General features: G+C 38.0%; 1 protein-coding gene across 1 annotated transcript; it reads right to left on the minus strand.

Moving 5' to 3' along the window:
* Positions 1-658: 658 nt before the first annotated feature.
* Positions 659-3829, minus strand: LOC125589099 (U-box domain-containing protein 10-like). The gene is made up of 3 exons (XM_048761336.1): positions 3393-3829; positions 2402-2518; positions 659-2303 (listed from the first exon to the last, which is right to left on the minus strand). Exons 1-3 carry the CDS (start codon positions 3693-3695, stop codon positions 864-866), a joined length of 1860 nt encoding a protein of 619 aa, XP_048617293.1. The 5' UTR covers positions 3696-3829; the 3' UTR covers positions 659-863.
* Between the last annotated feature and the right edge of the window lie 6304 nt (positions 3830-10133).

Raw genomic sequence — 10133 nt, forward strand, 5'->3', positions numbered from 1 at the left:
CTGAAAATATGTACTGTTCTTCACTTAGACCACAGTTTTGAGTATTTTGGTGACCTTTGTTTCCGGGAAAATGACTTACGTAAATCACTCCGATTAATCAGGAAAGTTTTCGTTGGAGAAACATTTCTTCCGGAAGGCATGTGAATATTGATTTGACTTTTTAACCAATTGGAAAACGAAAAGCTAGTTTTACTACTCTTTCAATGAACAGTAGCTAATGCACGTGAACCAATCCCGTGAAGCTAAAACCGATGGCCTTATTTTTTTATTTTGCCGACAGCTTTTGTTCATTTTGCCAAAGGGAAAGAGATAATAAACAAATGTTGACCCAAATACAGTTCTCCCAAACCAAACACACACGACCAAGCTGTTATTTTTGAAGACATGTATAACAAATAAATAACAAGAAAATGTGGCTTTTTCTTGGGTATTAATCTCACTACCGCTTACATCTTGATCTTCACCACCAATCTGTGATTCATCTCAAGCTATTGCTTTACTAAATTCATCCCGAAGTAATCAAATTAATCTAATTATCATCTAGTTTTCTCTTGAGAAACTTTAACTCTCTAATAATTGACACTTATTTTTTTTTTTTAAATGGTCTAACAAACGACCTTATTAATAACACAATCTTTGTTATTACAAAATCAATAAATAAATAGAAAAGGTGAGTAAAAGAGATCGATTCTCGCTACTCTTTTGACTATACCACCTTCACAAATAATATTAGTGTTCAAACAAAACTCAAAAATCATCACAGAACATAAACATCCAACCAAATTAAACTAAAAATTAAACCAGAGAGCTTTCTCTGGTAATGAAGTTAATTTTCAAATCTTTTTTATTCATTAAAGAGCTATTTAGCATAATTTTTGAGATGAATTGCGGAGCAGCTCAAGCAAAGAATTAGCTTTCCTCTTAGCTCTCTCCGTACCATCTCTCGATAGTTCCATCAACGGAACAACAGCTCCAAGTTTACCAATCAAGATCAGCTTCTCCTTATCTCTCTTGCAAATAGCAAACAATATCGCCGCCGCGTTCTCCCGGTTCCTAGGCTGATCCTTCTGTAGCAACGCTATCAAAGTTGGTACCGCATTGGCTCTCAAAATCGCGGTTTTAGCGTCTTTGTTACCGGCTAGAACCGAGAGTATAGTCAAAGCTTCGGTGACCATCCTGTGACTCGAGGTATCACTCAGCATTTTCACCAACGGGTTCACAACACCGGCTCTAACCGCTCTTCCTTTGTTCCCTTCGTATATACACAAGTTGAACAGAGCAGTCGCGGCGTCTTTCTTCCCTCTCACGCTACCGTTCTCAAGGAGATTCACTAAAGCAGGTATCGCACCAGATGCACCAATGATAATCTTGTTCTCATCAGCCATCGAGAGGCTAAAGAGTGTAGCCGCAGCGTTTTCTTTAGCTTCCTCGGTTCCAGCTCTCAGGACTTGCACTATAGACGTGACCGCACCTGCCAGCATGATCAGCTCCTTGTTGCTCTCGTAAATCGAGAGGTTAAGAACGCAAGTGACAGCCTTCTCCTGCGTCTCGACGTCTTCTGACGTCAGAAGTTTCACTAAAACAGGGATGGCTCCAGCTTCAGCAATGAGGATTCTGTTGTCCGAGCTCCGTTTTGACAGAGACCGGATCTCAGAAAGCGCGGTCCTTCGGTCTTGTAGGGACCGTGTCGAGAGCTTCCGAACCAATGCTCGTATTGCTGACACTTCGCCTTCACAGTTTTTGGTGTAGCCACCTGGCTGCTCGATGTTGTGTTTAGTGCACCACTGAGAGATGAGGCTTCTGAGGACGTAGTTCGGAGTGAGAGCAAAGTTTCCGAGTTTCTGCTGAGTCTTGGGGCATCTCAGGTTCCCGCAGTCTATCCATCTTTGTATGTAAGACCTCTCGTATGTCTGTCCTGTGGAGACAATGACAGGATCCTTCATCAGCTCCAGAGAGATTGGACAAAGAAAATCCTCAGGGATCGTCAGGTTGTCTGATTTTTTCGAGTTATCATCATTGGTCTTTGTGATTACTTTCTCTAACCTCTCGATATCAGCGTCTTTTGATAAGAAGAAAGCTAAGGAAGCTGAAGAGCTCTTCCTTCGCGGTGGTGATTCTAACTTCTTTTCATCTGATGAAGGGATGTTGGAGTGTATTGTTTCTGGAATACACTCCAACTTCTCAGTGACTTTGCTCGATGAATCTTTCTCCATTGGCTCGGCTAGAGCAGTGGAGAATTTCTTTGAGTTCAGAGATCCGTATCTCTGCATTGCTCTTCTCAGCTGCAATCTTGCTAGTTCCACCTGATTACAAGCCAATATATATATAAACCTTAGAAACAGCTTTGACATCAAGAACGACGACATAGGTCTGCGTACTCATGAATGAATGAACTTTTTACATGTTCGCGGACTTCGTCAGAGATGTCATAACGGTCATAAGGCAAGTTTCCTAATGCTTTCTCTAGCTTCCATGTAACACATTGGAACTGGAATGATATTCTCTTCGCAGCACCCTCCTTCACAATCAAGACACATCGAATTTCAGAGACTTGCTCATCAAGAAACGCTCGTGACAACACGAATGATAACAAAGAAAAACTCTTTGGTAGAGAGTAAGCCGGACATTTTATCAGAAACCAAAAACTCAAACTGTACAAAACCAAACCAAAACCATGACTCATAAATACATGATCAGTTCCTATTTTTCTATCCGAAAAATCGGAAGGAAACCGGAAGCTAACCAAAAACCAAATGGATACGTTAATACCCATCGAAACCGAACCGAAAGCTAACCAAAAACAGAAAGGATACCTGAATATCCAGAATACAATTTAAAAACTAAAAAAAAAAATTGTGTTCATAAATATCTAATATTACAAAAGGGTTTAATTATCCAAAAATGAATTACCTGAATATTTTTTTCAGAATTATAAAAAATTATCCAAATTATCAGATATTTTATCTAAAAAAAATCTCAGTTATCTGATATTTTTGAATTATTCAAAATTACCCAAAACTCTGCTGAAGCATACCCAAACTCAATCCATTTTTTTTCTAAACATTAGCAGGTTCCTAATATTTTAAACCGAACTGAAAACAAACCAATTTTATAGAAACCTCTATACCCAAAAAAGAGACCTATAACTGAAATACTGAACCAAAATGGAACTGGAAACCAGATGTTCAGGCCTGCTATGATAAAAACCAATGAATGGATCTTACGAATTGAGCAGCCTAGTAGTACATAAAAAAAAAAAAAAAAAAAAAAAAAAAAGGATTGTTCATCCAATCTGAGAATCAGGTAGTGATATACAAACTTGAACCTGAGCACTGAATACCAAAACGTGCAAAACCTTCGTGAATTCGATAACACTCGTTGAGAATGCTTACAGATGATTCGCGAGCCTGGAAACAAGTTGCTGCGGATAAAAGACGCTTCGCGGCTTGAAGCCCCACCACAAGATCAGACCACCAATCACATTCACAAGAAACCAAAGAAGACGAAGCATCAGATTCCTCCTCCGTCGGCGTCTGCGGAGAATCCCGAATCTCCTCAACCAAATGCGTCAAGAGACAAACTCTCCTCGCGAGATCGGCGCAGTCCTTCTTAAACACCCCAGTGTTTGCCGAAATCTCTGCGATCTCAGCGATGACGTCGAGCAGAGAAGCGGGAGAGACGGCTACTCCAGCCATTACGACGTCGCATGTGGATTTGAACTCTCGCTCTGACTCAGACGTGCCTGTAACGCTTTTTATGTATCCAACGAGGCCATGTTGCAAAAAAGAGGAGAAGTCGTTACTACGACACCGTTTTTTATGTATAGTTTTTTTTTTATCCTTTTTGATTAATGCAGTACATTAAAATAATATAACATTACAAATTAGATAATTGAGAGCGAGATTCGCGGTGCAAGTTGTCACTTTTTCAATAATTACGATTTGTATTGCAACCAGACTTATATAGTGGAAACAAACCACATTTCAAGAAAGAAACATCTTTTTTTATTTATATGAAGGAATGGTTTATTGTGTGCTTGGCTGTGAATATGACTTTATATAAATATTCTAATGGGTAGTAAGGAATAAAGGAAGAAAATCAGACCAATATGTGTCATATAAGTCTTTAATGGTAATAAAAAGTCAAATTTAGTTATTTTTCTCTATGAGAAAGCAAGTAAGATAGATAACATTTCACTTGTGATTCATGAATCATTTGGTAAGTAATATGCTAGATGCATTGTATTGACCATGTATTACACTAAACCAAAAGGTGAAACAAAATCTGTGCCTTTGTAATTATAGCTATCCTTCTTTTCTTAAATAACTTCTTATGTGTAATTATAAGTTATTTTATCATTGATTTGTTACTTTTTCTGGCTTACACTAAGTCAAAAGGTGAAACAATACTCATCTGTTTTTTTATTGTAAATAGTTTAAGTAAAATTTGTTTGTTTCAAAATATAAGTAGTTTTCATAATTTTAAATAATTTTTACTTTTATTTAATATAGTGTGACCAATCAAATAATATATACTTATTTATCATTGGTTTAACTACGCCTAATTTATATATCAAATATTACTTTTGAAAAAATTAATAACTTTTTTAATATTTGTGCATTCACCGAAAATTACCTACATAAAAAAACATTGGAAATATATATTTTCTTCGTGATTGTAGATATCCTTCTTTTCTTAAATGATTTCTTATGTGTAATTATACATATTTTATCATTGATTCGTTACTTTTAGAAATCTTTTTCTGTCTTTTAACACTTTTTAGGAAAAATATCTATTGTAAAAGTGCTTTTGTGATTTTCCAGGGCCGCATTATTAATAACTTTTAGATTTTCTTCGCAAGATCCAAGACAAACTCATTTGAGAGACATGATAGACACATACTACTAGAGATGTCAAACAATTTTACCCATTCCGTTCCGTCCCGTACCGCGGCGGGTTAGTCGTCGAGCGGATCACAGCGGGCCTGTCCCGCGCGGACTGCGATCTTCAAAATGCTGGCCCAAACTCGTACCGCAGAATATATAGGCCTTCGCGGACCGTCCCGCGGGACGCCTCTTTATCAAACCGCCTGCTACAGCTTCTTTCATGAATGTTCAAGTAGAAGAGTTGTGTAAGAGAGTTGAAGAGAGCTCACTAAGTTTTACTAAAGTTTTATCAAAATCAATGTCACAAAGCTCTGTTTGTGCTTGCGTTTTTGACTTAAAAGCTTTCTTTTATTATCAGCATAAGCTTTTGTTAAGTTTGAACCTGATTGAGTTGTTGTCTTTGTAATAATTTGGTTCAAGTGTTGTATGTCTTCATCAAACCATCTCTCTTTTTAATTATTTGGATTGCAAAAAAATTCGTGAATTACTTTGCCAAATTATACAAGTGACGTGATATACAACTAACTTTTCTCCTAAACAATACCATTGTAACCAAATTTAATTTAAGAAAATACCTTCACAGCATTGAAAACAAAACCAATCAACTTAAATAAGAAATATCACATTGTAATAAAGCAATTCATAGTTGTGAGTAATAAAAAGAGAAAACAAATCAAAACACCACCAGAGCTCGAGTCGTCATCGCCGGAGCTGGGGTCGTCATCGCCGGAGCTCGAATCATCATCACCGGAACTTCTTATGTGTTTTATGAAGAAAAAGTCACAAGAATCGCTTTCTTCTCACTCTCTCTCTCTCGTTTTTTTCGGGTAAAATAAGAAATGAAGAAAAAAATGCGGGTCTATGTAATCCCGCATGACCCGTTTTGGCCCATCCCGCAAAAGACCCAGTCCCGCAAAGACCCGTCCCGCGAGGCCCGCAAATTTGCGGGCCTAGAAAACCTCATCCCAATACCGTCCCGCGACAGTCCTTTATGGGCTAGGCCTGATGCAGGACTTTTCAAGGGTCCAAGATCAAATCAATGTAGTATAAAAGATTGCCGAACCAATCCTAGGTGATTCTAAAGCAAAGGGAATGCAAGTTCATGCTTAAGCTAAGTGCGATCCGGTTTTATAGATGGTATGAACTAAGAACTAATAAGCTAATGCAATAAAGTAATGATCTTTCTTTCTTAATTTGAAGCAAGAAGACTCATGGGGTTAGGCATTTGATCTCGAATGATGTAGATCCAATCTAAGGGTGGCAAGGTATCAATCAAACACTTTCCTTATACCTAGACACTAAGCTAAACAAGCTCTATCTCTAGATGAATGTTCTTTTGGTAAAGCAACTCAAGCATCTAATCTCTTAGGTTGAATGTTACTAAAGCAAACATGGAGAACAAGTCCAATAGCAATCTTAACTCCTTTAGCAACTAATCTCTTAGGTAAAGCAAGCTAAAAGCATTGAAGAGTTGGTTCAGGCATTTCATCATACACCTTGTGGGCAGGAAATGCCTAGAGATCTATTTTAGTATGATCAAGACTAAAGTAGCATTGAGAACCCTCAACAAGCAAGAAAACAAGTAAATCTAACACTAAACACTCTAGATCTTCTCTAAACACCCTTAATCACCCTAGTCCATGAATCCAAGATTAGTCTACTCACTAATAGACATGAATAACCCCAAAACCATGGATGATTCAAGGTTAAACATGATTAGAGAGCAAGATAATCAAGCAAAGATAAGAAATTATGATCAAGATTTGATCTTTCAACTCAAAGTTCTTTGTGATTAGATAGAAAATAAGATAAGATCCCAACTTTGGGATTACAAGAGTATTTATATGTCCTTGGAAAACCTAATGGTTTCCTTTAGAAAGTCTAAAATACCCTAAAAAGATGTCTAAAATCGCCAAAGTAAAATCCGCGACTCGGGTAGAAGTCATCAGTCGCAACCCGCGTCGTCCAACCCGCGTCAGCTCCTCGTCCAGCTTCTGGTGAGGCCGCCCGGGTAAGCTAACCCGAGTTGGTCCAACCCGCGTCAGGGTTGATATGCCTCCAGTAAATCGATCATAACTCCTCCAATACAGATCCAAATGACTTGAAACCACTTCCATTGGAAAGCTAACTCAATTTAATATGTCTTCCCAAAATATTAGCAACAGAAGAGATCTTTAAGACCTCCATCCATGATAATCTTTCACCCTTTTTCACCACAAATGTCTCTAAACACCTCCAAGAACTCCATAGCACACTCTAGCCTCTAATAAAGACTCATGTATGCAAAATGGACCCTAAAGATGCCTAATTCCTAATCTACATGATCATTATGTACAAGAAATGATGGTTAAAACCATGTAAATATGCAAGATATCAACTCCCCCAAACTAGTCATTTACTTGTCCTCAAGTAAACTTTTCAAAAACTCAAGAAGGAGAGATATAAAGATGGGAGCTTAGCCAAAAGAAACACTTTCTGGCCTTCAATATGACATCCCAAAGAAAACATAGCAAATAGCATGAGCAATTCCCTTATTATACTCTAGCTTCTCTAGGCCTATCCATACTCTTATGCCTCTACTCAAGTTGCAATACTCATCAACTAACAAGTTCCTTCAACCAGCTCTCACATTGATTCACACACACACACACATGGTGAATTCTCACAAATGGGCACATGATCTCAATCATTTGGCTAGGTAAGCAATGGTCTAATATGAATGAAAAGAATGATTCAAATGTTATTATTCCAAGGTGGTTATCACTCAAGAACATGGAACTTGATCATTATGCAAAATTTATCTAAGATTAGAAGCAACTTATGCATACATAGATTCATTCTCATCATTCTACCATTTTCCTAAGTGATTACAAGTTCTACCCTTTTATCATCATCTCAAAACCAAAATAAAACCCACTCACATCACTCGCCCAATGAACAACTCTCTTTTTCTTTTGACTCAACCAACTAGGGACTTTAATTCATTTTCTTTACAACACTTAACTCTAACTCTTTCTCATTTCCTTCCCCACTTTCTCTTTGATTCTTTTTCTTTTTTTTTTTTTTTTTTTAGGGGGATGGTTTTTTGTACATAACCTAGAGCTTCATATTTTCCTTTTGTCCCTAGAGTTTTCATTTCTAATGACACTCTTTTATTCATCTTTCTCATCTTTCTCACTCCCCAAACCCAAGATATTAACATTTAGAACACATAAAACCCCTCTCACCATCCCCAAATGCTAGCTCATTTTGCTAGTAAGAGATGAGAAAAAATCTATGTCTCCTCCAATACTCTCAAGATTTTGCACATGACAAGCTATCAAAAGAGGCCTCACTCATGTAATTCAATGTTTGGTCTCAAAGAATGGTTAGGGTTGTAGGGTATGGAGTGCCATTTGGGTTAACAAAGATTGGTATAATGGAATAAGATAACCCAAATGTGTATGAGATCCATGATCAAGTATGCAAGTGCCCATATGCAAGAGAGATTAAGTTTATTCAAGCCAAGTTCAGTTTGGAGCTGATTTTAAGAACAATGTCAATATCAAGCAAGCAAACAAGTTTCAAGAAGAGTTTTCAAGGCTCGAAGCTTACAAGTTTTTTCAAAAGATGCTTAAGCTACTTGATATGTTTAGCTAGGATGTCAAATTGAGTTCTAGACATGTGTTCTTTACAAGGTTTCTCCCAATGCATGAATGCAATCTAAATGCTTCTAGACTCAATCCTAAAGATGCAAATGATGCAACTAAATGCTTATTTTTGTGATTTTCGAAATTTTTCAATTTTTGTGGATTTTCTATGCAAATAATTATTCACAATGCAATGTATGAGACTTAATGACAAGTAGACAAAACAAAATACAATGTGAGATAGTAGACTTTCCCCCAAACTTACTTCACACAGTCCCTTGTGTGAGAATAAGCTCAAAGGAGAGATCTAAGGGAAATACATAAACATGATAACTAAGTATTTACAAAGGTAGAATGCACTTACTTGAAGTTGGCTGTCATAAGAGAAGGGAAATGAGGAGGGAGGACTTGCTGTCACCTTGGAATTTTCGACATGACCTTTGGGAATTTTTTAGAATTCCCCCAAACTTGTCCCTAAGCTTATTCAAACACACTAAAGCAAGAAAAAGATATATAAAGATATATACAAAGGATACCATGGAACTTCCTCCCAAGTGAGCTTGTTTTAAGTCTCTAGCTTGACTTTCCTTCCAATTGGCTAATGAAGAGGAGGATCTTTCCCACCTTCAAGAGTGATGTTGAGGACTTGAGAGAGAAGCTCTTAAAGCTTGATTGGATCATCTTGGAGCTGTGAAGTGATGATGGCCTTTGCACTTGAGAATGGTGTAGACTTTCTCTTGCATTTGATCTTGTACTCAATAGCTCCATCCTTGAACTTCATTGGGTGAAGAGTAAGAGTGTGTGGCATTATATCAAGAGGTGAAGGGTAATGTTCTTTCATCATCTTCTTTTTGCCATGAGCAGCCTTTGTCGCTCTACTCACCTCCTCCTTTGTAGCACTTTCCAAGTGCTCATCACACAGCTCTTTAGAGGACTCTCCAGCAAGACCTTCTTTCTTAATACCAACCCCTTCAGACTTGGTCTTCTCAATGGAGGATGCTCCACAAGTGATTGTTCCACAATACTCAGCAATCATCTTTGGTGATTGTAGTGGATAGGAGACATCTTTGTTCACATTTACGAGTGTGACCTTCTTGTTGGTAAAGTTTATGCAAGCTCCTCCTGTTGTACGGAATAGAGTGCCAAGGATCAATGGGACTCTCTTCTCAGTTGCCATCTTCAGAACAGTGAGGTCTATATGAATGGTGCATGCTCCAATCTTTAAAGGGAAGTCCTTGATGAGACTAATAGGAGTTGTAGAAGAGGAATCTCCAAACTGTAGGGAAGATGTGTTTGGCTCCATGCTCTCAATCCCTAGACTCTTCACCATCTCCATTGAGATCACATTCACACTTGCACCAGAATCAACAAGAGCATCATCAAAAGTGAGCTTACCAAGGTAGCAAGGCAAGGTGAACATTCCTTGAGACTCAAGCTTAGGGAGGGACTTTGGAGGGATTGGTGGATCAATCTTCGTAATGGAGATGTCCAAAAGCTCGGCCACTTCAGCTTGGTGGTCTAGAATGTCGTTGATGAGCATCATCTGGACATGAGCTTCATGCATACCCAAGATTTCTGGAAGCCTGACCCCAACATCACTAAGATCTTTCCTGAACTT

This window comes from Brassica napus, chromosome C6, assembly GCF_020379485.1.
Source record: "Brassica napus cultivar Da-Ae chromosome C6, Da-Ae, whole genome shotgun sequence".
Classification (NCBI taxonomy): Eukaryota; Viridiplantae; Streptophyta; class Magnoliopsida; order Brassicales; family Brassicaceae; genus Brassica; species Brassica napus.